Source organism: Pyrus communis, chromosome 9 (assembly GCF_963583255.1).
Source record: "Pyrus communis chromosome 9, drPyrComm1.1, whole genome shotgun sequence".
NCBI lineage: Eukaryota > Viridiplantae > Streptophyta > Magnoliopsida > Rosales > Rosaceae > Pyrus > Pyrus communis.
This window is the reverse complement of record NC_084811.1, coordinates 4,597,588-4,622,640: the sequence shown is the minus strand read 5'-3', so window position 1 is coordinate 4,622,640 and position 25,053 is coordinate 4,597,588. Positions and strand designations below refer to the sequence as shown.

Here is a 25,053-nt window from a genome sequence, read left to right as displayed (position 1 = left end):
GTTTTATTGGGAAATTTTTAAGCATTATTCTACTTTGTCTTCTGGTTACCTACATGGCATCGTGCTATTTGTATGTAACACGTTATTTGTGGCGTATAAAAAGTGTATGTAATACGCTATTTGTGGCGTATAAAAGGTGTATGTAACACGCTATTTGTGGCGTATTAGAAATGTATGCAAGTCTAGAGACAGAGACGGTTTATTGTTGTTTATACTGAGAGATCTTTAACCCAAACCCGAATCAAGTTGTTCCATTTCAAACCGGTGAGAAGCAATCTGGCACCATACAAGTGCTATACAATTAAATAGGGAATAAAATTACAGACACAAATGGAAGACATGGAGATGGAACTCCAACACTATATTCTTTTTGCTTTTGCTTGCAACAAAACTGGATTGATCTTCACCGGCACACGGCGATTATCTGTTCACTTTCTCAATCTGTAAACTAAAATTATTCTAATTCCTCCTGGCCTTCTGAAGGGCATTGGATGAGTTCTAAAATGTTGATCACTTCATTCATGTCCGGGCGATTTGATGGCACTTGAGACGCGCATATCAAACCCAGCTTGATCACCGGAATTGCCTCCTCTGCTGGAAAGTTGCCAAGGAGGTTTTTGTCCAGACATTCCTCCACCCGGCCTTCCTCCAGCGCTCCCCTCACCATATCACAGAGTACTATCACATCATCCTCCATATATTCGACAGGCCTCTTTCCAGTCACCACCTCCAAAACCAAGATCCCGAATCCGTAGACATCACATTTCTCAGTAATCTTAACCGTTTGACATGCAAACTCGGGCGCCATGTATCCAAGTGCGCTTTGGATTTTGCTGCTTAAGATGCACCGGTCTAGTGTTGGCAACAGCCTTGCCAGGCCAATGTCTCCCACCTTAGCCTCACCATTGTTGTCTATCAAAACATTAGTTGATTTCAAATTGTAGTGGATTATGTTCATTTGGTGCAGATGAGCCAAACCCTTTGCCATCCCGAGAATTATGTGGAACCTCTGCCGCCAAGTGAGACAGGTTTTGCCAGGTCCGTCATGCAGATTCTTAAATAGACTCCCGCATGGTATGTACTCATAAATGATGAGCTGCAAGGACGGAGTCCAGTAATAGCCTTCAAGTGCCACAAGATTACGGTGCCTGATCTTTCCAAGTCCCTTAACTTCCCTCTCGAAAACTTCTTGGGACTTGATCAAACTTGAGACTGATAGCTTTTTTATCGCAACAGAACACCCATCACGAAGGGCTGTTTTGTAAACTACTCCAAACCCACCACGACCAAGTTCGCAGTCCTTGTTGAGCAAGGCTTGTGTCCCAGCAGCAAAGTCAGCATCACCAGAAAACATGACAAGCTTGCCGTAGTTTGGATCATTAGTCGGGGAACAACTATAATCTTCCCCGCCTGATAACTCAAGAGGAGCAGCAGACAGTGATAATGAAGACCGCGCATGCATGTTGAGGATGGTTACAGCTATGACACCAATGGCAATAAATACAGCTGCGCCTATAGCAATGAGGGCTGATATGCTGAATATGATCTTGTGACCATGAGATGGAGCGGAAGAACCACCGACGGGATTGGAAGAATTAGGGTTGAGGACAATGGGTTTGGGGTGGACGGAAGGGCAGGCACGGTTAACAGCAGATCCACAAAGAGATGGATTGCCCAAGACAGATGAGGGTGGGATAGTGTTGAAGAATCCCCCTAGTGGTAGTTCACCCTCTAGGTGGTTGTGGGAGACATTGAAGTAGAGGAGATGGGAAAGATTTGTCAGCTCTTTCGGTATGCCTCCTGAGAATTTGTTCAAAGACAAGTCGACATATTGAAGATTGGTAAGGTTAGCAATGGCAGTAGGAATAGGGCCAGTCAGATTGTTCTGAGATAAAATCCTGTATAATTCGAAGACGCAAAAGAAAAAAAATTCAGACCAATTTAAGCTCCATCTGTACTCGTAAGTAGAGTAAGATAAAACAGCAATGCTACTATATATATATAAACATTGGAAAAACGAAATGCATTTTACGCTAAACGAAAAGCATTCTGAAAACAGCTTCAGGTTAAGCACTTTCTGATGTAATTAAGCAGCATTCGGAAAACAGCTTCAGGTTAAGCACTTTCCGATATAATTAAGTAGGTATTGCTTTCCGTTCGTTATAAATCATGTATCAAGAAACATAACTAAAGAAGCAGAGATAAGCAGAACAAGAGAGCTTACAGATTTGTCAGAGATGAGCACTTCACAATTTCGGCTGGAACCTTCCCAGTTAGAAAGTTCTTCTGCAGCCTTAGTTCCTTGAGTGAGATTGCCCCTCCGATTTCATCAGGAATGCTTCCACTTAGCCAATTGTCACTCAAGTCGAGAACATAAGCCGCCTTTAATTTACCTATACTCGCTGGAATCCAACCCAACAGATGGTTCCCAGACATATTCAAGAACTGCAAGTTACTAAGAACACCAATGTCGGATGGAAGCACATCAGAAAATGCGTTCGAAGACAAATCCAAGACCTGCAGGCCTCCATTCGATGCTGCCATTGACGCCAATGAACTGTACTCCTCACTTCCACCTAATCGGTTGCCAGAAAGCAAAACACTGCGCAGACCAAGCTTAAAAATCCACGAAGGAAGCTTACCTGCCAACAGATTATGGCTAACATCTATAGCTAACAGATTGATGCAGTTTGCCAATGCATCAGGCAAGCTTCCAGTAAATCCATTCCTAGACAAATTCAACTTTTCGAGCACCTCTAGATGTCCTAACGAACTTGGAATTTCACCAGATAAATTATTTCCAGACACATCTAACATCACAAGGTTTTTCAAATCGCCAAGCCAATTCGGAACTTGCCCCGCAAGAAAATTCCCCTGTAAACTCAGAGATGTACATGAATTGAGACTCTGAATTGAATCCGGGATTCCCCCAGAAAACAAATTATCACTAAAATCAAGCAACTTCAACTGCAAACAGCTTCCAATGTTCCCTGGAAGCTGTCCTGAAAACCGGTTTTCCCCCAAGTTGATCACTCTCAAATCATACAAATTCTCTATATCTTCAGGAACTTGTCCCTCCAGCAAGTTATCCGACAAGTCGATTGATTGAAGCATTCTCAAGTACCAAATCCCAGGAGGCAATTTCCCAGACAGCCAATTCGATGAAAAGTTCACCTCCACCAAGGTCTGGCACAAGCTCAGGGACTCCGGAATCCGCCCCGTGAGGTTGTTTCCGGCGAAAGAAACCACCCTGAGGGATCCACATTGCTTGAAGAACTCCTCCGGGATCGACCCAGATAGGCTGTTCCGGCTCAAATCGATAACCCGCAAGCTGCCGAGGTGTGGGAGATCAGGGTTTATGAACCCAGTGAAGTTGTTGTCGGAAAGCGAGAGTTTTTGAAGGTTCTGCAGCCGCAGAAGGCCGCGGCCGATGTGCCCGGACAGCGAAAAGCCATCAAGAACAACCTCGGCGACTCTGCCGGTTGTCGGGTCACATGTGACGCCGGCCCAGTTGCAGGGACTGCCGTCGTCCTCGCTCCACGAAGCAAGCTTCGCTTCCGGGTCAGAAAGCCCGGCCTTGAAGACGATCAGCCCCAAAACGTCGTCATTAAAAGCGGGGTCTAGGGCGAGTACCAGAAGAGGAGCAAGAAGAAGGAGAAAACAGAGCTCGAACGCCATTTTTTTCAAGTCTGATAAAATCCCATGAAAATTTCAGAAGTCTGAGAGCTTCAAAGTTGTGAAGAAAAACAGAGGAGGAGGAGGACTTTTGGTGGAAGTGTTTGAATTGAACAGAGAAATGCAACTAAGCCATGTGTAATAATGGGCAAAGAAATAGGGCAAAAGGTAAAGTGATCAACCCACCAACATCAATCACAACACTCCTCCACTTTTTCTCTTGCTTTTTTCCTCTTTCTTTTGTTGGGTTTTTTGAGAAAACCAGTGGACAAAAAAAACGCAGAAAAGTGGTTAAAGGTGGAGGCTTTGAGGTGAGAGAAGGGAGGGGATATGGGTTTTGGGGAGGAGGTAGGTGGAGGCGGAGGGTGGCAGGGTACGGGGTGGGAGAGGAGTTGAATCCGAAGTTCAAACCCTAGAGAGGGAGAGGGAAGGAGGGGATTAAAGAAGGGGTGTCACTTGTCAGGGAGTGTGGGGGTTGGTGTGGAGGAAGAAGAAGAAGAAGAGTGGAGGGAAAATAATGGTGGTGGGGGAGTAGAGTGGCTGGCTCTGCTGGTTCTGGCGAGAGAGTAAAAGGCAATCATTTAAAGCTTGTACCGGCGATGGCATTTAATGCTTGTACCGGCGATGGCATTTAAGGCTTGTGCAAACACGGTGATATATCACGTATTTTTATGTAAATAGTAAGAGATTTTATTTTAAAATTATTAATTTTTTAACACGCAGATTTCATTTGTACAATGACACGTGACGTGTACTATTTCCTGTGCGGGTGACACTAAAAAATCTCTCCCATTTTGAAGTTGAGCATTTGGTCAAACTAGAATCCGAGGTGTGATCCACTTGGCTTTTGACTCTGTTTTTTAAACCAGCGTGGCAACTGCAAGAAGACATTTGGTAGTTTTGCTTAATTAATTGAGAAATTTGAGTACAGCATTCTAATGAGTTGGGGTAATTCTCCCGAGATCATCTTATCAAAACATTGTTTGTGAACTAAAGGGGTAGTCAAATTAGGATTTAACATAATTTTAATGGGCTTTAAAATCAGAGAATAGTCGATTAAGATTTTAAAAAATAATTTTAAAAGATTTTGAAATCATGGTGTAGTCAAATTAGGATTTAAGAAGATTTAAAAAATACATTTAAATCCAGAAGTAATCAAATGAGATTTTAAAAGACATTTTTAGAATCATTTTAAATGTATGGGTATTCAAAAAATAAAGATTTGGTAGTATTTCATGAAGAAGTGGTTTTCGTTGGACACCAATTACAATCCCACCTCAACCCCTAGGATTTCTTTCAAGCTTATGTTCCATTCTCTCTCTTCGGCCCTCAGTTCTCAGCTATAAGCAGCGGGAGAACTACTTCACTGGTGAATCAATACTCACTCGCACTCCCTTGACCCTTTCCACTATTGTTCTTTATATTTTTATGCCTAAACTCATTGAATTTGACATGGAAGTGGTAAGTTTGTCGACAAAGTTGCAGATTGACTTGAGCTACGGAAATATACCATTTCAAATCAAACCCAGAAGTTTGATCACCAATCCAATCTGCAAAGTAAGACCAAAATTCAAAACCCACCATCTATAATGTAAGAACATATCGACCCACGGGTAAAAAAATAAAAACCAAAGAAGAAGAATTTGATTTGCACCTGAAAATCCAATTGAATCACTCGTCCATGCTCCGAATTGAATTTGAATAAAAAACAATCATTCTTCAGGTAGACAGAAAATGGATAAGACAATTAAAAAGTGTGAATTGGGTTGACAGGCCGGCTTGAAAAGGAACCAGCCGCACAATCATGTTTTAGGGCATGGAGGGAGAAAATGGTTTTTCTTTTGTTATTTGAAAAAAAAAAAAAAACAATCTAATAAAGATAAATGAAAAGTAAAGAGTATGCAAATTCATCAAAATCTACAAATAAAATCCATACAAATTCACAAAAAATTTATAATATAAATTCATATAAATCTGTTAAAATCCATATAGAATTGTAAGTACATTAAAATTCTTTGAAATCTGTCACTTAAAAAAATATATTGAAATCCTTTGAAATCCAAATTGATTACACCCCCTAAATAATTTGGCGGTTGATGATTAGACTCACTCTTTAAATTATTAAAGAAAGAGTTCAACCATCAACCGTCACGTCATTTAGTTAACACAAAATGATCTCCAAAAAAAGTTTATCTCCCTAGCATTTTCCTAACCTGGGTGTTCATATATTTTCCAAGTTCTACTATATTCGATTACAAGACTCTACGCAAATATAACTCCCAAACATATAGAAACGGTCGCCACTTAGTACTACAGTTTAATGAGAGGTTTTAAGTTCAATTCTCGCCAAAGACGAATTTGAACCACGTTATTACTAGCCCATTGTGAGACTTAACCCACTTTCCCACCCTCTTAGTGTAGATAATGTCGTGTGTACGAAAAATACATATAGAAATAGTCATATTTTTTTGGACCCTACACAAGTTTTTGTCTTTAACTAGAACAACTCTTGTATTAGGTTAGACCACGTAAGATTATATAAAATCAAATATACGAGGTCATATGTTTTTGTGAGAGATGCCTAATGTGGTGCCATAGTGTTTCACATTATATTAACAAATAGCGTTTCCAATTTTTAATCAACAACATTTAGATCTATAGGACATACACAAGCGCATATTAGTCCCTGAATCTAAGAAATAGTGAGAATTTTGAATCTCTCTCAATATTGCTTATGAAATCCTCGATAAGAGAAGATTTTCAAATTATGTTAGTATTACGTTTAAAGTAATTTATGAGGTTCTCTTAAGTAGAAAACTAAAACCTAATCGACCTAAGACATTCCCTATATTCTAAAGTATTCATCAAACGTAAAGGACAAGAAATTCATCATACGAAGAAAATAATATCCTAAAATCTTCTTGCTCCAAATTTGAAAAAAACAAAATTCAAAACTTGTATCGAGCCTAAATAATTTTTGCTTGAAGCACACTTACCCTTAACTAGCTTGATGTCTATTCTTGCAGTAATATGTTACTCAAGCCCATGTTTTTCCATCCTTACATTCTTCCCTTTTTTCCTTTTGTCCAGCACCATAAAGGATGGTCAAAATTCCGTGCGGATATAAGTCCTAATCATACATTTAGTCGACCAATTATTGTGGAAAGAGATCATCTTCGAATTTCTTTCATTAAATCTACCTAATTATTTAATTTGGACATTTGAAATTTGATCCAAGAGCTAAAGTTATTATAACTTTTAAAGGGGACCACTGTTTTTAGCAGTTTAATCAAATTCCAAAAGTCCAAATTGAGTGATTGAGTAAAATTGGTGGAAGAGATTCGGAGAGGATCCCTTTCCTTAAGCACCAAACTTTGGCTTTGTCCCTCCACTTGTCACTCACTCACATCAATTGACAGGTTTAACAGAATCTGAATCCTGGTCGGATCCTCTTTGTGAGGATCTCGGGGATTCGTGAATCGTGTCCGTTCATCGTATATCATACGATCATAAATTATTTTAAATATTTTTATTTAAAATTAAATACAAAACAGTAATGCTTGACAAAAATTGACATCACGATATATAATGAATGGACACGATTCACGAATTCTCTCAATCCTCACCAAAAGAATCCAAAGAGGATTCTGTTGGGACTTGACAAGCCATCTTTGTTCAAAATCTTGACAAACTAGTTTCAAGTTTTCACACCTATATACCTATATATTTTGTATCTTGTGTTCCTCTATCTACAACCGATGTTTTGTGTGATTAAAATAAAACCCGTCTTAAATGTACATCTTGGGAGGATTAGGAAGTGTCAGAGATGGTCCAATTCTATAATAATTAATCAAATAACTTAGTCAAACTTCTTTGCTTTAAAAAATGGCAGCCATTGAGGATCTAGAAAGCATAAAGACTAAGTTGGGAGATTGTGGCCTAAGTGGGCTCTTCTATTCTGCTATCTCCAAGTCATGTCATAAAATTTGAGGCCTAAAACTAATTAGGCCGTTAGTTAAAGTTGGGCTTTAACAAGTCTCACAGTGTACTTGATTGACAAGTTCTATTTGTCGCGGTAAGATCAAAACTTGAAATTTTCTCAAGAGTAGGCTATAAGTTATTTTCTTTAATTTTCTTTAGTTTTGTCAAGGCCGTTAGTTAAAGGAGTGACTGATTTGGTCTTAAGAGTTGTTAAGGCTGGGTTGACCAAATTTTAGTTGAACGAGTGAGGTGTGCTAATTTTTACTAAAACGTTGAACTTCAAAAGAATTCGACATAAAATTTCGGTTTACCTAGATTTTTAATTGGGCTGGAGCCCACCCTAGCCTAAAGGTGGCTTCGCCGTTGTGTTACATTGTTCCCTTTATTGGGAAACCCTTATTACAATGTTACTAATTGGCAAGTCCATCGTGTAATGCCTTGACTCCTTTAGAGCAGCTCCAGCGGGAACTTGTGCTCGAGGGACAGGCTGCGGAATAGGGCCAAAGAGCCCGAGTGGGGAGGTCCAGCGTGTGCTGGCGATGGAGCCCAAGCGGCCCCGAGGGAGAGGCCCCGCAGGAGTTGCCAGCCCAAGAGCCCGAGGTGGAGGTGATGCACGTTGATGTCAGGGTGAAGAGGCATGGATTTTCTCATAGATTTTCCGGTCCGGGAGGAGCCTAGAGTCTTGGTTCTGGTCGTCGGACATCATCTCGTAGAGGGTTTGGGACTGGGTCGGTCAAGTCAGAGACTGATTTGACCCGACGAGTTACGGTGATGGCGGCGGTTGGGGAGAATGAGGGCGAGGAGATGCGGGAATAAAGCTTGGAGAGGGATCTTGACGGCGAGAATGAGGGAGGTGGGGGAGTTGGGTATGCGTTGGAATTTAGAGAGAGGTTGCATCATTGGGTCAGAGTTTTAAGGACGACTGATAAGGAATGTGCTTCTTCTGCAAATAGGGGAGGGGATTACATAGAGAGAGAGAGAGAGAGAGAGAGAGAGAGAGAGAGAGAGAGAGAGAGAGAGAGAGAAAGCTCTGAGAGAAACTCGGGTTAAAAGATATGGATTTTTTTTTACGGGAAAAAGAGGAATGAGAGCTCTGAGAACTCGGGGGAATTAAGTGAATGGGAAAGAAAACCCAAAAGTGGGATTTTTGTGGGGATGCAAGGATTGAAAGAAAGAAAAATATTTTCTAGGAAAATGAAAAAAGTAAAATATTTTGAATTATTTTATAAATAAATAAAATAATAATATTTTATTACCTATTGCCAGTGTTATTGAAGTGCAACGGTGGAGATGCAAAAAGCGATTACTGTTCATTGAGGGCAATTACTGTTCACTAGGTGGATAGCATAGTGTATTGCCTGGGGGGGTCTTTCCCACTTTGGAACTGCTCTTAGAGCAACTTCAGCCCTATTTTATAGGCTGGCCCAAAGCCTAAAAATATAGGTTGGCACCCAAAAAAACCCCTCCATCCCTAAAAATAGGACAACCCAAAGTCCAAGCAGTTTGTAGGCCGGTCCAAAATGGGCTGAGGTAGGAACCGGCCTATTTGGCGTCATGCTGATGCCAACAGACAACACAATTTTTTTTTTGCATCAGGCACGTGGGCGCACGTCCCTAACAAGGCTACAGGCCCCGGGCCCATGCTGTAGGCGCACTAAAGGGGCGTCGGACATGGGCCACATGGCTAAGCCTCGGCTGTTGAATTTTCAACGGTAAAAAAAATTTGAAATTCAAACCCAACGGCCAGTGACGTGGCACAATCTGCACCGTTCGATTTTCAGATCAACGGTCCATATTTTTTGGGCAAAAAAACTTAAAAATAAATGAATAAATAAAATGTTAGAAATTAATAATATTTTTTTATATATAAAGAAAATGTTAGAAATTAAACATAAAATCATTATTATTTTATTATTTTACAATAAAAAAATAATATTTTAATAAAATGGATTAGGCTATTTAGTTTTAGGAATAAAGATGCACTTTGACCAATTACTATTCTACAGTCAATCACTATTCATTTGAGTGGATTAAATTGATTTTGAACCAACTCATTTTTTAGAAGTAGAGTTGCTCTTATCAGGGTACTCGGCAAGCCTTGAAGCGAAAATCTTCAATCCCATGGTCTTAAAGAAGAGACTGACAAGCACTAGCAACATGATTTATGCACTAATAAATGCATGTGGTTTCCCATGGTTTAAGCTTTCTGCTTTTGGTTAGTTGTAAGAGAGAAAGCCTGCTGGCTGGAGGTGCCTTGCTTGCCTTTTGATTCCAAGTATTGCAAATATGGTTGTCCTCTAGCTTGCATCTATTCCTTTCTTTGCTCATATGTCTCTCCCAATGTTTTGTTCATGTTATGCAATAAATTAAAGAATTTCCCAAGAATTCAAACATACACTCGCTACACCTCTGTATTATGGTCTAACATTTTCATCGATTCAGGTTCGTAGTTCAAGTGATTAAGAAAATTGAACTTTTCTTCGAGTAGAATCAGTTGCATGTAAAAATGATGTCACAATAACATTATCTCAAATCAATCATGCATTGACACGTGAAAAAATTAAACGCATGACAATGAGTGACTGAATTATAATATCACTGCATAAATTCTTTGCATTACAATAAAAATGATGGAAACTTATTAAAGCAAGTAATTCACATAGGGGGCAAATCATTATGCTGGGTTCGTACGACACCTATATTAGTGTCGTCTACCAAATCATGAACATTGCCATGAGAGATTTTTCAATGTGACCATCACACGAGATGGTACACCACGTGTCGTTATATAAATGATAAGATATATGTATTAAAAAGTTAGTAACTTAAAAAATAAAATTTCCCACAACTTACATAAACACACGATTCCATCACAATTAAAAATTTCTCAAGATTGGGTGGGCGTGCGGTACAACTAACCACCCGCTGATTACGTGTCACCAAGGCATTAACCAGATTCTTTTCTCCCTATTTTCCTGGCAACCAAACACGCAGTAACTGGCGCGTACCTCACCCCCGGCGCATTTTAGCCTAGGACCCCCCGTAAAGCCCGTAAACTCTCCTAATTCGCAACGATTCTTCGAATTTCACCAAAATTTCCAGCTTGGAGTACAAAAATTGCACCCCTCGGCGCATTTTACCTACCTTTCCTCGTCAGCTTCGCCTCAGTTTCAAACTCTCTTTCTCTCTCTCTCTCTCGATTCAATCACAATGAGTGTGACATTGCAGTCCTTCTCGCTCTTAAACCCTAACCCTAGCAGCTGTGGATTGAAGAAGTCACCTTCTTCGTCTTCTTCTCTGCGGTTCGGACAATTGATTGCAGCTCGCGGTCATGGAGCCTCGCCTATTGCCCTCCCGAAAGGGCTTTCCGGCGCTTCTCTCTCCCTGCACCGGCGGAGCTTGTGGACTCGGCCGATTGTCGCCGCCGCTGCTTCTCAGGAGGAATCTGTAAGCTGAAATTTTGAGTTTTCTTTTTGTTGATGATAGAATTAAGAGTGTTTGGTTAGTGGTAACGGTGTTTTGATTTGGTTTTTTTTTTGAGAAATGGGATTTTGAGGTTCATGTATTACTAGTGTTTGATTGAAGAATGCGGAGGCTTGTGTGGGATTATATCAAGTATTCATTTTTGGCATTTGGGAATTGGGAAAAAAGTATGGTTATGATGAATGCTTTCAGAAATTCGGGTTTTGCGATTTTTGTTTACATTTGTCCAGTTCTTTTGACTGGATGTTTGATTATGCTATTCCGACATCATGATCATTTACGCAATACTATGAAATTTGAGACTAAGCGTTACAAAATGTTGGTTTTATGGTTTATTTGAGGTTAATGTAGTGTTTGATTGAAGAATGCGGATGCTTGTGTGGAACTATATCAAGTTTTGATTTTTGGCATTTGGGAATTGGGAAAAAAGTATGATTAGTATGATTATTTTCTGAAATTCGGGTTTTGCGATTTTAGTTTACATTCGTCCAGTTCTTTTGACTGGATGTTTGGTTATGCTATCCCGACATCATGATCATTTACGTGATATTAAGAAATTTGAGACAAAGCGTTTTAAAATGTTGGTTTCGGGTTTATTTGAAGTGTGCCCCTTAATACCCACTTAGATTTTATGGGAAGATAGATATATGGATGAGCCGGGTTTGATTAATCGTTCATTGGGGACGCAACTTGTTCACATGTCATGACATTAAATTGAATTTTTGTTCATAGCAACATTCAGACATTGAGGTGGAGAATGAAAAGAACAATGCTAAATCGGAATCTGAAGAATCAGAAGAAGCTTGGAAACACACTCTGGCTTCTTTCAAAGAACAAGCCTTGAAGATGCAAAGCATCTCGCAGGAAGCATATGAGCAATACTCAAAGAAAGCATTGGTTATTATGAAAGAAACTTCGGAGCTGTTAAAAATACAGGCTGATAAGGCAAGGGATGACTTGAGTGAGATAGCAAAAGAAATCAGTGAAGAAGGTAAAGAATATATCTCCAAAGCTGCAAAGAATTCCCCTGAGCCAGTGAAGGAAATTGTTGAAACATATAATTCATCAGCTGATGATCTCCGTGATGTTTCACAAGTCCGCGACTTTCATGTTGGGATACCTTATGGTATGTGTTATGGAAAAAATCCTATTGTTTGTTCTTTTCTTTCTAAAGCTTTTAGTAAACTTATATGCCTGATTGCATATGCCTATGCCTTGTAGGTCTTTTGCTTTCTGTTGGTGGATTCCTGTCCTTCATGGTAACGGGAAGCACTTCTGCTATTAGGTTTGGGGTTATACTTGGTGGCACTCTTTTGTTTCTAAGCGTTTCAAGTTTAAGATCAGGAGGAGAATCATCTCCCTTGGTCTTGAAAGGGCAGACAGGTAAAGAATGGTTTATTTCTATAATTATACGTATTGGAGCTTATCCAATCTAGTTTTAATTACATGATTTAGTTGATCTTTTATATAATTTCAATGATTCTTAATGTACTGTCGGACCTGCAGCCGTATCCAGTGTAATTTTTCTGAGGGAGCTACGCTTTCTGGCTCAGGTTGGAAATTCATTCTTTTCTTATAGTACAATTAAATTTCTTTACTAGTCTAATTGACATGTCTTCCAAATTTCTAATATTTCTTGTTTCTGTTTTTGTTTCTCCTATTTGCAGAGATCATCATTTCCGAATTTTTTAACAACCCTTGTCAGGTTATTATGATTCATGTTTCTTCTCATTTTTATGATGCTGTTTGCTTTCTTGCGTTTCTTTAATCAGAGAAAATTATATTTAATCTTTGAAGGATATGGAGACAATGATATAATCTTTAAGAGGGTCTATTTTGCTCTCAAAATCCTTGTTCTGGGAAGGTAAAAAATAACTCGTAGTTTTGGGAAGGAAATGATGGCATCTAGTTATAAATAACAATGTGAGAGGGAAAATAGTGGAAGAGACTTGTATGGCTGATCTGAGTGGATCTTGATGTGGTATTTTGCAATCTTTGGACCTTGCATGGTTCTTTCGTTGTTTTTGTCTAGATGGTCTAGATTGCCGACTACCTCCTAACATCTTTGAATACACATACCTGAGCAACAATGCACATTTTCCAGCACAAAAATGTACAAGTATACTTTGTTTATTTGAAGTGAAGATAAAACCATCTTTTTAAGTAGCTAATCCAAAACCGTATAGTTTGCTTGTTCATGATAATATGAGTTTTGTAATATTTATAATTCAGATCTCAAAAGAGTTTATTATCTTATGGTTCGCTTTTTTTTTCTTTCTGTGCAGTGGCGCAGTTGTAGCTTTCTACTTCTATAGGATTGTACAGAATCGCAAACATCAAAAGGGTTCCAACTTTGAGAAGGAGACGTAGAGTTAAAGAGTGCAAGGTGAGTTTCCAGGTTGTTTCTTGGATGAGGTACGGTAAACATACCAAGACGGTGATGCATTGCAATATCACTAAATAGCGGAATCCAATCCTTTTGTCTGATTGAACATCTGATTGAAACTGATATGTATAATTTGGTTTCATGTTTCAGCAGAGCCAAGTAAGCGTCTCCACGCGTGCCAGGCTAGTGGTGTTTGTGGGAAAGCAGTCGCGATGAGAGAACATTTGTGCGTTTGATGCCGTTGGGAATGAGGCAACAGAACTTAGGTGTTTCTTTTTTAACTCTATATTTTCATCATCTAGTGGGCAATCAAATAGATTTTTACTGTGTAATAATATATGGTGTTCTTGCTCCTCTTTTCGGCATTCATACTTTTCGATAAGCAAATTCGGTAATGCTTAACGTAATGGCTGTAGCCGTCCGTACAATGTACTCTTGATTCCGCACTATTATTCGATAATGCTTGCGCTTGAACCAAATTGTACTTGTTTTGTAATTGAATCAGTCTCTCCAAGTAGTACATTCAACCTGAGAGTAAGTTCATGGACTGAAGTTCATTTTTTCTGTGTATCCGGAATTCAAGTCATTACATCATATGTCGCAATACAAGTGAAGGGACATTGAAATATATATCTTAGGCCATCTGTAGTGGGGAGGGCCAAAGGTTCAAAAGCAAAAAAAATAACTTAATTTGTTCAGAAATTTATCTCCAATTGATTACTGTGATGTAATTCTATGGTGTATGGAGCTTACTAGATCATTATTTGGGCAAAGAGGTATCAGACTTGCCAAATGTAGCCCTCTTCTTAGCCTTTTATTTGGGCTCAGTTCATCAATTCCAATAATAATCGATACAAATTTAACGGCTAGATTTGAAAACATTCAACCATAATTTAATTAAATTAACCAATAAATTTAATGTATAAACTAAAAACTAATAAATATTGTGGGACTATGTTTAGCCTCTTCGGTTGGAGATGGTATATGAACATGACCTGACACTGTTCATTTAAAGAATGAGTAGGAACTCCTACTTAAAATTGTTCATTGCCAATTTATAGAACTTTGTGTTTATAATCAAGACAGTTCATAGTATAAATCATCCTATAAAGATCCCCTATACAAAAAATCAATTAAAAATAAGGTTGTTTAGTCATCGAAATGTATAAAAGCAAATGAATGGAATTGGTAAAAGTATTACGAACCGTCTATGTATTTGCTAGAATAGATTGACTAAACGACTTTCGTTTTAATTCATTTTTTGCAACGATGATCTTTATAGTGTGATTGATAATATTAATGGTTTTGATCATAAGCGCAAAGCTCTTTGATTCAAATATTAAAAGTTTTGAGTACGAGTTTTTACTCATTTTTGAGTAGCCAAGTAATGTTGTTTTATAACACCACTTAATGAACCCAGTGCCAGTGGGGGAGCTTAAAGAGTGAAGGCTCACATTTCACTCTCTGATTTCAAGCCCTCGCATCCCAAAACCTGTCTCTGATTTCCGTAGACTTTTGCCAAGCCTTGCTCCTCGTCATCCTTCCCATCTGGACATCTGGTGCTTAAAACTTCCCCTTCCCTCCGTTTAACTAGATCCACCCTTCATTCCGCCACCATCGACGCCACCACCGAAAAAGAGGGGCGCCGTTGGAAATTTGGGTAAGATTTCGAAGAAAAGAAATCTTGGCATTGGAAAATTGGTGTAAGATTATGAACGAGTAAAGCCCGGCTTGCCTCGAAGCCGGATTAGTACTTGTATCTAGTTTTCTGTGGTATGTTTTACATTGATGAGAACATCGACGGACAATTGTTTCCTACTAGAAAATATAATGCGAAACATGTGGAGTAACGCTGATGCTAGACACATTTAAAACGTTACACTCTCGCGAGTGAACCGATTGTTAATGCCGCGCCTAGAGGTTAGAGGAGGGCATAGGATTTCAGGACGTCGTTTGTCTTCCCTTTCTCTCGGACAGCATCTTACATCTTATGAATATGTCTCCGCCAGTTTCAGATCTCCCCGCGGGAGACATGGCCGGGAACTTCTCCTTCATTACCCAACGGCATGTACTGCGCCATGATTGCCCGGATCTCTGAATCCATGTATCTCTGCACGGGAGTAATTCAACAAACCACGTTTAGCTTTAAGGGCTGGCACATTGTAGAAAGCGGACTCGTAAGTAATACATTAGTTTTTGAACAAGAATTTCAGGGTAAGAAAACATACCCGGATTCGATACTTGTAAACTGCATATCCCCCAACTCCGACAGCACCCAAGCAGAGAATGATAATCCAAATTAATCCCCAGCTAGACCCAGAACCACTGGCGTTTTTACCTGCTTAAAAAAAGAGCGACAGAATAATTAACGTAGAAAACCATATAAACATGATGCAAAAGCACAGAAGGTAGTAATCATGCGTCAAAATTAATGGTGGGAAACAAACAGCAGGAATTCCATCATCTATATTAGTCTCTGTCTGAAAAGGAAGTTCCAATGTCACGACTCACGACTCACAATCTAACGCATTGTGAAGTTGAATGGACGACTAGTTTAGCAAAGAAAACCATACCAGCATGTCATTCAAATGACAAAAAACAAAAAAGAATCGAGAATACTCACTTATGCATGCATCATATCCTTGCATGTACAGTAAGCCACCACCGCAACTGCACTCGTAACTGCCCCAAGTATTCTTGCATTTGCATTGTGCACATCGGCAAGCCGTTTTCTCCTTGCACTCATCCACATCTGGAACATGAACAAAAGCAGAAAACCGGGTGGGGTGACTTGGCACCAATACAAGAGAATAGGGATCATAAATGTCATCTAGTTGTTACAATATGAAATAAAGCACATATAAGTTTTCGAGGAAACCAAACCATTCACCTCTGCAATGAAGGCTGGTAATCAACAAGAATTATTAAAACCACAAGTATTTAAATATAATACCAGTGGTGGCCTTCAAACTCAGGACCCTAGATTATGTGCTCATTTGGTAGCCTTACAAATTTATAAGCGCAGGAAGTGGGTAATGTTCTCTCGATGGTAAAACGGTGTGTATAAATGTGGCATAGAACAGTTTGCGGTAGAAATCCCTTGGAAATGGACTCGGGAGCTTAAGCTAAATATGCTCAACGAGCCATCCAAGTCATCAACTGATTTATAAATGAGAATTGCACTATAAATCATTAATTAGAGACATCTGGACATGGTGGGTACCTTCACATGTTTTCTCTCCATCACCCTTGAATCCTGGTGGACAACTGCAACCGTTTGTATGGTCATCCTGAACATCCATTAATCAGAAACCATGATCATTTTTTCACTTTAGGGTGGAGATAGACTCTTTAAGAAGATTCAAATCCAAACTTACACGACAAGCAGAGTAAGTCCTGCCGAGTTGGGTTTCCTTCCAACAACCTCCATTGTTAATTCCACAACGTAATGCTCCTGTAGCTGTTCGATCAAAGCAAGCAGCATAATGACTAGAGTAAAACAAAACAAGAATATAAAATGGCAAGTCATTTCCATATAACCAAAACAACATATTCAAGCACCCCGTTCTAAAATTTCCTAGCATAATGATGGCAACTTTTCTTAAAACAAAAGAAAAAAAACGAAGGAGGAAACAAGGAAATACAAACGAAGTAATGTCAGGTAAGTTAGAGACTACAACCTAGACTAAGACCAGATAATCTCCACCGGCAGTAAATGTGAAAATTTGGAATGCATGCCACAATTAACCATAAATGACAATCAAATAATGTACCTTCACAGTGAGTATACCCATCGCCAACAAACTTTACGCCTTGCACAATAGGGCATTCACACACTCGTCCACGGAATGTATCCTAAAACAAAGGAACAATCAGTACACACAAGAAAAACTGAAATCCCAAACAAACTAAATATCAATAACCCTGAGCAGCCCCCATAAAAGAATACACCGACAAAAGTTTACGACAATAGATACCCTGCAAGCGGTAAGGTTAGCAGCTTTGTCATGCCAGCAACCTCCGTTGTTTTCCAAACACTGATTTGTTTGTACATCTGAAAATAAACAGGCAATTGACACCATCTCAGAGATAATAGAGTGTGAGCCAAATAATGAAATGATGTTTCCATTGGATAATCTTGGTAAAAATATGCAATCCAGATATGGCTGGAAACTAAAACTACTACCATTTCCAAAACTTATTGCAAGCCCTACTCACACGCACACATTCAAGTAGGAAGGTTTTTACCGGAAGGGGTATCATCATTTTACCATACGAACTATATTACAGTCATTTTTTATTGTGAACAAAAGTATTGTTGTTTTGGTTGGTGGAAATCACCCTCTTTATAATAATGGCAAGTACAGTAAAGACAGGTAAGCGGTAGCTTCAAAACATTCACATGTACCATCATACAAACTCACATGTGGAATGACAAGAATCAATCTACATAACTATATCAATGAAGAACATAGAAAAATAAGGCTAAATGAGGACCTTCACTTAAACAAACAGCGGGCTCAGTGGTCTCTTGGAAACCAGAACAGATGGCTTTGAGAACAGCTCCTTTGTCCAGTTTCCCTTAAAAAAACAAAAGAAACAAACGTGAGACAAGAAAAGTGATGTGAATAAATGCGTAACGGGATATAGAAAAGATTTGTATCATACCTCTGTACTGTCTGCGGTTTATTACAAGAGTTGGCAATATTGTAACATCTCCACGGTAGCCCTTGCCAATCTGCAAAACATTTGAGAAGTGAAACATAAGAACAAAGTAGCACACTGCACACTACATGCAAAACATGAAAAGATGAGGAGATAAAGCTAAAACATGTCAAACAGTTCCCATGGGCCCAACCTGGGCATCCTGTTCGGCCTTCAGAACTGCATTCTCCTCATCTGCTTCAGGGTCGCCAATACATTTCTGTATCTTCTTCAGATCAGCACCTTTAATGTTACAGAAAATACGTGGAAATAGTTACTTTATGGTGCTCAGATTTTAGCAGAGTAAATAACAATCCACAAAAACCAGCCAAGGAGAGATAAAGATATTTAGACAACTCACATCAGAGTTTCTGATATTTCATGAATTTCTATACACCAACCAAGCTTAAAACTTTCGGGCAAATTATAGCAGGATAAAAAAGAAAAATTGATCATATGAACAATACTCACATACTCTTGTTAAATATTGAAGAATAAGAATTAACACCAACCAAGAAACTTCAATTATTGCAAAACATAGACAGGCAAATCATAGAATTGCAAATAAATAAGTCATCAAAGAGATGGCAGTTCAAACCGACAAGGTAGCTCAAACTAGCAAATTGATAAAGTTCCCAAAATACTATAGAATTTATACTCGAAAAGCAAGCAGAAACAACTAGCAACAAAATTAAAACACAAATCAGCAAAAATATTAAATTGTACTTAAGCTAAACAACACATCTACAATGCAGCTAACAATAGTGCATTGGTTAATCAAATTTTAACTTTCTACATATGAGAAGTTGCTACCATACCAAGGGATTCAATAACTTGATTTGCACATTCTTGGTTGTACTTATTCTCTTTCATTGGGCAACGTATTGCAAAGTCCGTGACATAGTCCCACCAAAGCCATGGCTTTCCACTTTCATTGGCCACTTTATAGAAGCAAGCTTGACGGAGATTTTGGACCACAACATCTTTCCCATCATAACCTTTACTGAAATCTTGCTCTGGATCAGGAGCACAGTACCTCCCATGATTGATACACTGAGACTTGCACTGTTTGCTCGAAACAAAAGCTTCTGGACAGTACCATGTTATATAGTGTGGAGTAAACTGGGTGTACCCCTTCCGCTCAAGTACCTGAGCTGCTCCTTTAAAGTTCTTCACAAACTCAATCTGGCTGTCGCACTTTGGCCCACACTCATCATTGCTATTCGTCCAAAACTCATACTCAACACGTTCATCAGGATGTGGAAGAGCCTCCGTCCAGTCTAGTTTTATGTTGACCATCTCATCACCCGATAGAGATTTTTTTATACTATCACCCAACTCTTTGCTAATGAGAGCCGAAGGAATTGTGATATTCCGCAGATAATCAGCATCCGCATTTTCTTGTTCAGGAGTGTCCATGGTAATCAACTGCTCATTCTTGTTATCTATAACAAGAATGGCGGCCGCTCCCCCTTTCTGTGCATTCCATGCCTTCAATGTGAAGTAACAATCTGCCAGGACATCACAGTCAATTAGTCATATAAAGAAAACACACCAGTGAAGGGACACAGAAGCCTTACATGCACGTTCTTAGAAACGTCCCGATCAAAACCATCCGCTTATGTACTCACAGAAATGAGTCATAAAAAAACTTCCATGTACATTGGATAAATGATTAACATAACTGTCAAGGAGGGTAAGGGCTTGAATTATGAATACACAAGAACCATAACCATAACCAGCCAACACAACCCAACTTTTTATCAGTTAATAAACATCTGCTAAACTTTTCAAATATACTTTCGAGTTTCGCCAACGGGACTAGATGCAAACCACAAGTATATAACACAAAAACACACCAAACTACTTGCCATTTACATCAACCGCAAATTCCATAACACTCCATAATTATTTCTACACAAATTTGCACACTGATACCAAACTATTACCATAAAAGTTCATAAATTTAGTGAAAATATCAAAAATCGAAGATTCTAACCTCCTCGATCGACAAGAACAAACGTCGGCAGACCACCGGGCTTCGGTTTGAAGGATTCGTCGGTATCTTCAAACCCTTTGCATGCCATCTGATTGGTCTTCGGATGGTACACAGTTCCCACCAAAGTTCCTCCGTATTGAGGAACCCCAAAGTTCCCAATCGCACATTCGTACACACCCTCCATCGAGCTCGGAGAAGTCACTTTCAAGATGCTCTTCTCCACCACGAACCTCGCCACACAAACCCCACATAGCAGAAACCACACACAAACTAAAAATCCAAGCTTTTCCTTCATTTTTTTACACACTGAAACACTCAGTCTCCAATTTATGAAGCCGAAGCAGAGGGACCCGGATCAAAAGATTCACAACCCAACAATATAAAACTCAGATAACGAAAGTTTTTCGAACCCAATTTTACAAATGTACAAAGAAGAAAAGGAAAACTTTTACGGATTTTCCCGAGAAAATATGGTTTTTTTCTCCAAACCCAGATCGCAGAATCTGATGATTAAGAAGAGGAACTAGTTCTTGTGCACTGCAACAATTTCCCTCGGTCAAATAAACTCCAATCTCCACAGTTCGATTTTCTGTCCCCTTCGTTTTCTTTTTCCAATTGCTTGTAAACTGTATATTTGTGATCACATTTTTGGCTTTAAGCTATCGGATAAAAGAGCTGGGCCCACATTGGCGCAGATAACTATGTTCAATTATATTTTACATGCAATTCACGTGTCTCTTTGTACAAAGCTTTTGTCGTAAATTTTGGGAGAAGTTCCTAGTTATTATCGAGGAAAGTTTATGTAACGTTGTCTCGTTACGGCAGTTTTTATACGGTTAGAAATTATCATGAAGTCGCATGTGAACAAAATAAAGAAAATTTTACGTTTTTACGAGAGTTGTCATACATTTAAAGGAATGTAAGGTGTTTCTACGTAAGTTTTTTTCTATATTAATTATGTGTTTTTTTTTGTTAGTATGTTACTAATCATGTGTTAATGTTAACAGAGATAGGCACATCATTAAATGCACCATAAGATAAAAATTTTCTTATTTTGGGCTTTACACTAAATCTCCTACCCAACTGTGTACAAGAGAAATGTTAAGGGAGCTTTCTAAAAAATGAGAGTCCTTATAGATTTTTTGTCACCTGACTCATTTCGTACTTTAACGTCAATTTATATGTCAACGTTATAAAATATTATACAAAAAATATACGGTGACAAAAAATTCATAGTACCATTTTTTAGAAAATATCCTTAACATTTATTTGGTGTACAATGCAGAAAATATTCTTCTCTACGAGGATGTTGAAAAAGATGAATTTTATGTTTTGAGCACTTTGGCATAACACAAATGTAAAACTTGATCTATTAATTAATAATTTATAAGAATAATAAATAATTGATTAAACATGTTACGTAACTAGCTAATATGATGAAAAGAATATGGTCTTGTAGGGAGAAAGTATAAACCTAGAGAATATTAATTTGGTTGTAACTTTTTTGTTTTGGAGCATTTTCAAGAGTCTACAGAATTAAATTCAAAGTGACACATAGAATTTTTTTTCTTACTTTCATAAATTTAGAGATGAGAAATGTTGAAGATTCTCTTTCAAAGTGAGACTTTTCATGGACTATCTTTTAGCTCACAGTTTTACGGTAATTCTCGTGCTAACATTATAAAATAAAGTGATAAAATCATGAGGTGACAGATGGTCCATGAAGAGTTCCACTTTTGGGAGAGTCTTCTTAGTATTTTTCAATTAAAACTCTTTATCCCCTCTTAGAACTCTCAAAAGTAGGACTTTCCATAAACTCTCTGTTATTTCATAGTTTAGCGTTAATTTTCTTACATATATTATAAAATAATATGATAAAAGCAAGAGATGTTAAAAAATTTGTGGAAAGTTTTATTTTAAAAAGTCGCATTATCATTTTTTTTTCTTTATTATAATAATGTGTCTTTGTCACCTTTGTCACCAAAAAACAAAGAAAATAGAAATATTAAAAGAGGTCGCATGAGGAAAAATAATAAAAGATACTCTTAGTATATTAAAAGTGGTCACATTAAATATTAATGTGTCTTTGTCACATTTACATGATATTATCGATGTAGATTTTGGTTTAATTCTAAATATATAATTTGCAAATGTATTGAACTTTGTAAGATTTTTTAAGTGTGAATTTTGTAAATTTTTTGAAATTATTAAATATTTTTGTTGGTAATTTTAAAGATTTTTTAGAGTTAAATTAAGTGAACTTTAATGAAAAACTTCTGGTATTGTTTACTTTAACGAAAAACCATATTTTTACACTAAAAAGTCAATTCTGATACTATTCATTTTACCATTTATTTTATTTTTATAGTTAAAACTCAAAGTTTTCAAACTCTTTTCATTAGTTTTTCTTTAAATTAATCTCAAACATTAAATTGGGCAATCTTTTGAAACCAGAGGCTCACAAAGCGTCACGTGATGGCGCTGCAAAAGACTGGGCTTTCACGTGGGGCGCCCCCCCGTCTGCTAGGCTTCGAGCAGTCGCAAGTCCTTGTTGTTGCAAGAACTTCTGCCTTTTGCCCAACCGCCTCTTGGTTTTTCCACCAGTGGAGCATCATTGCTGGGTCCAAAGACAATTGAATCCAATTGCTCTTGCAATTGAGAGTCCGCTGAAGATGGTCTAAATCGTCATGTGATTTGTGTTTAAAAGTCATGTTTACAGAAATTGTTGGAAATTCTCTTAGTGCTGCTACTTTTGCAAATTTGCATGGTGTTGGAAACACGCGGTGGGACACTCGATCTGTCGCCATCCCTATACAAGATCACACCTGGAGACTTTCAATGGCGGCGGTCCCGTGCCCAAATTTGAAGCAATTCATGGGCTTCAGACAAAGAAAGTAATGACATGGTTGCCAACATAGCAACATAAATTTTTACTTTATTTGGCCAAACAAAACATAATTTATAAATGATTAAGGACATTTAAAAGTGTTTTTAAAACAAATGAAAACGTTTTTAATGAAAATATTTTTAAAACTAATTTTTAGTAAAAATTTAAAGGATTTTGAAACCAAACAACGTTTTAAGTGCTTCTTGCAAGAAGTAGATGTGTGGTGTTTCTTCCAAAAACTACTTAAAATGTTTTTAGAATTCAAAATCAATTTCACAAAAAAAAATTTTTTTTTAGTAATTTTAAAAACGCTTCTAAACGAGCCATAAATATGTATTTTTATTCAACAAAAATGGAAGGATGGATATTTAATATGCAACAGTATTGTTTTGATAAGAAAAAAAACATTGATCATTTGCTCGTTGATTGTGTATATTTTAATAATAATTATAACATTCTAATTGTGATTAGGTGAATAACAAATAATCGATGTAGAGAGTAAAAAAGCATACAAAATACTGGGAATGCAAGAAGTGTTACATGGGACAGTAGGGATTTTAGTTGATTTGTTTGTGGTTTCAAAGTTCTTATAAGGCACTCTATTGGGGGTTAGGTCTCTTGTTTTTTGCTTTACGTGAAAAAAGAGGGCATGCAATTGTAGTTTTCTGACTACAGATCTTGATGTGTATTTTTGCTCGTCTAATCCTTCACAACCTTCACTATTGTTGAGAAGAATAAAGTTGCATGAAGGAGCATAACATAACGAAGTTCTTAAGATCTCACAAATTGGTGCAACCACGATAAGGCCCAACGATAACCTATTCTAGCTAGGAGGTAGTGTTTTTCGTGTGGGCGCATGAGCTTTGTCGGTCGGGTGGGCTATACCGTCTGTGTGAGAGTTACTCTTATATAATCAGTGACGTTACATGACAAACATTTATTGAATAGTTTAGAGTAATTTTAAACATATGACAAACATGTAATGGACCGATGACGTCACTAGGACTATGCATTGTTTCAAGAGAAAACCTCTCCATTTGCACTCGTAGACACAAATTCATTGAACATGTTCTGTCACATAGAATAATTGGCTGAATATATATATCACAAGCTATTCAGAACGGGATACGACTTTTAGAAGGTTAGTGAGAATGTGTTTTTGGTGATGGTGGTGGTGTCTGCAGTTATCCAATCCAAAACGCTGCAGAACAGGGAAACTAGCCATGCATCTCCCGATTCTTCCGAAAAACGAAGAGACTAAATAACAAGGACACCAACAACCCCCACAACAAGAGATCATAATAAGGGCTGTCTCCGCCGCGGCCGCCCGTGATGGTGATGATGTTGACCCATGTTCTTCGTCTTCCCCCAACTATTAGACAATATCAGAAAGAACCCAACAATAAAAAACCAGTGGAAGCAGCTTTCACTGAAATATTACCTGAATGAAAGATAACTTTGTTGTTGTAGAATGGGATGATTAATTTCATTCATAGAGTAAATCCCTTTATATATGCATCACAATTCTTGGGCTATAAGGAATGGGATTCCTACAAGTATTGGGCTACAAGGAATAGGATTCCTAAGTAGGAAATCTGATATACAAATAAATATATATACAATATACTTGACAACAAGGAATCCTAATTAGGGTTTTAGTCCACCATACCCCTTCAAACTTGGAGACACCGGAAAGACAGGTTGGGACAACCCACAATGCCGACTGGTTGATCAACTGATGGCAAATAGCGAACACAATAAGTACCCCATTGGACACACTCGTCAACAAAATGTTAGTACACCTCAATATGTTTGGTTCAACTCAGTATGTTTTGGTGCGACCGTGCAAGCATAAAAGACCAGATTAAGTGGAGGAGTCCTAATTAGGGTTTTAGTCGATCACTCTCTCTGTCTGCACGAAGAAAAAGAACTATGAGC

At 38.2% G+C, this 25,053-nt stretch overlaps 3 protein-coding genes across 6 annotated transcripts; 1 reads left to right on the top strand and 2 right to left on the bottom strand.

Moving 5' to 3' along the window:
• Positions 1 to 212: 212 nt before the first annotated feature.
• Positions 213 to 4,183, bottom strand: LOC137746173 (leucine-rich repeat receptor-like protein kinase PXC2). Its single transcript, XM_068486253.1, has 2 exons — positions 2,225 to 4,183; positions 213 to 1,898 (listed from the first exon to the last, which is right to left on the bottom strand). Exons 1-2 carry the CDS (start codon positions 3,676 to 3,678, stop codon positions 455 to 457), a joined length of 2,898 nt encoding a protein of 965 aa, XP_068342354.1. The 5' UTR covers positions 3,679 to 4,183; the 3' UTR covers positions 213 to 454.
• A 6,533-nt stretch (positions 4,184 to 10,716) lies between these two features.
• LOC137745124 (protein FATTY ACID EXPORT 3, chloroplastic) lies at positions 10,717 to 13,890 on the top strand. Of its 4 annotated transcripts, none has more exons than XM_068485012.1 (7): positions 10,717 to 11,103; positions 11,872 to 12,265; positions 12,361 to 12,522; positions 12,646 to 12,692; positions 12,807 to 12,844; positions 13,425 to 13,525; positions 13,676 to 13,890. In XM_068485012.1, exons 1-6 carry the CDS (start codon positions 10,867 to 10,869, stop codon positions 13,507 to 13,509), a joined length of 963 nt encoding a protein of 320 aa, XP_068341113.1. In that variant the 5' UTR covers positions 10,717 to 10,866; the 3' UTR covers positions 13,510 to 13,525; positions 13,676 to 13,890. The 4 variants fall into 4 exon arrangements, with proteins under 4 accessions (XP_068341113.1, XP_068341110.1, XP_068341112.1 ...); XM_068485009.1 differs by having other exon boundaries at positions 10,742 to 11,103; positions 13,679 to 13,890; XM_068485011.1 differs by having other exon boundaries at positions 10,742 to 11,103; positions 13,425 to 13,554; positions 13,679 to 13,890.
• Positions 13,891 to 15,229: 1,339 nt separating this feature from the next.
• LOC137745317 (vacuolar-sorting receptor 1-like) lies at positions 15,230 to 20,830 on the bottom strand. Its single transcript, XM_068485258.1, has 12 exons — positions 20,229 to 20,830; positions 19,048 to 19,740; positions 18,384 to 18,472; positions 18,194 to 18,263; positions 18,023 to 18,106; positions 17,503 to 17,579; positions 17,299 to 17,380; positions 16,903 to 16,985; positions 16,749 to 16,815; positions 16,149 to 16,277; positions 15,754 to 15,863; positions 15,230 to 15,635 (listed from the first exon to the last, which is right to left on the bottom strand). The coding sequence occupies exons 1-12, from the start codon at positions 20,521 to 20,523 to the stop codon at positions 15,537 to 15,539; spliced, it is 1,878 nt and encodes a 625-aa protein (XP_068341359.1). The 5' UTR covers positions 20,524 to 20,830; the 3' UTR covers positions 15,230 to 15,536.
• Positions 20,831 to 25,053: the final 4,223 nt, after the last annotated feature.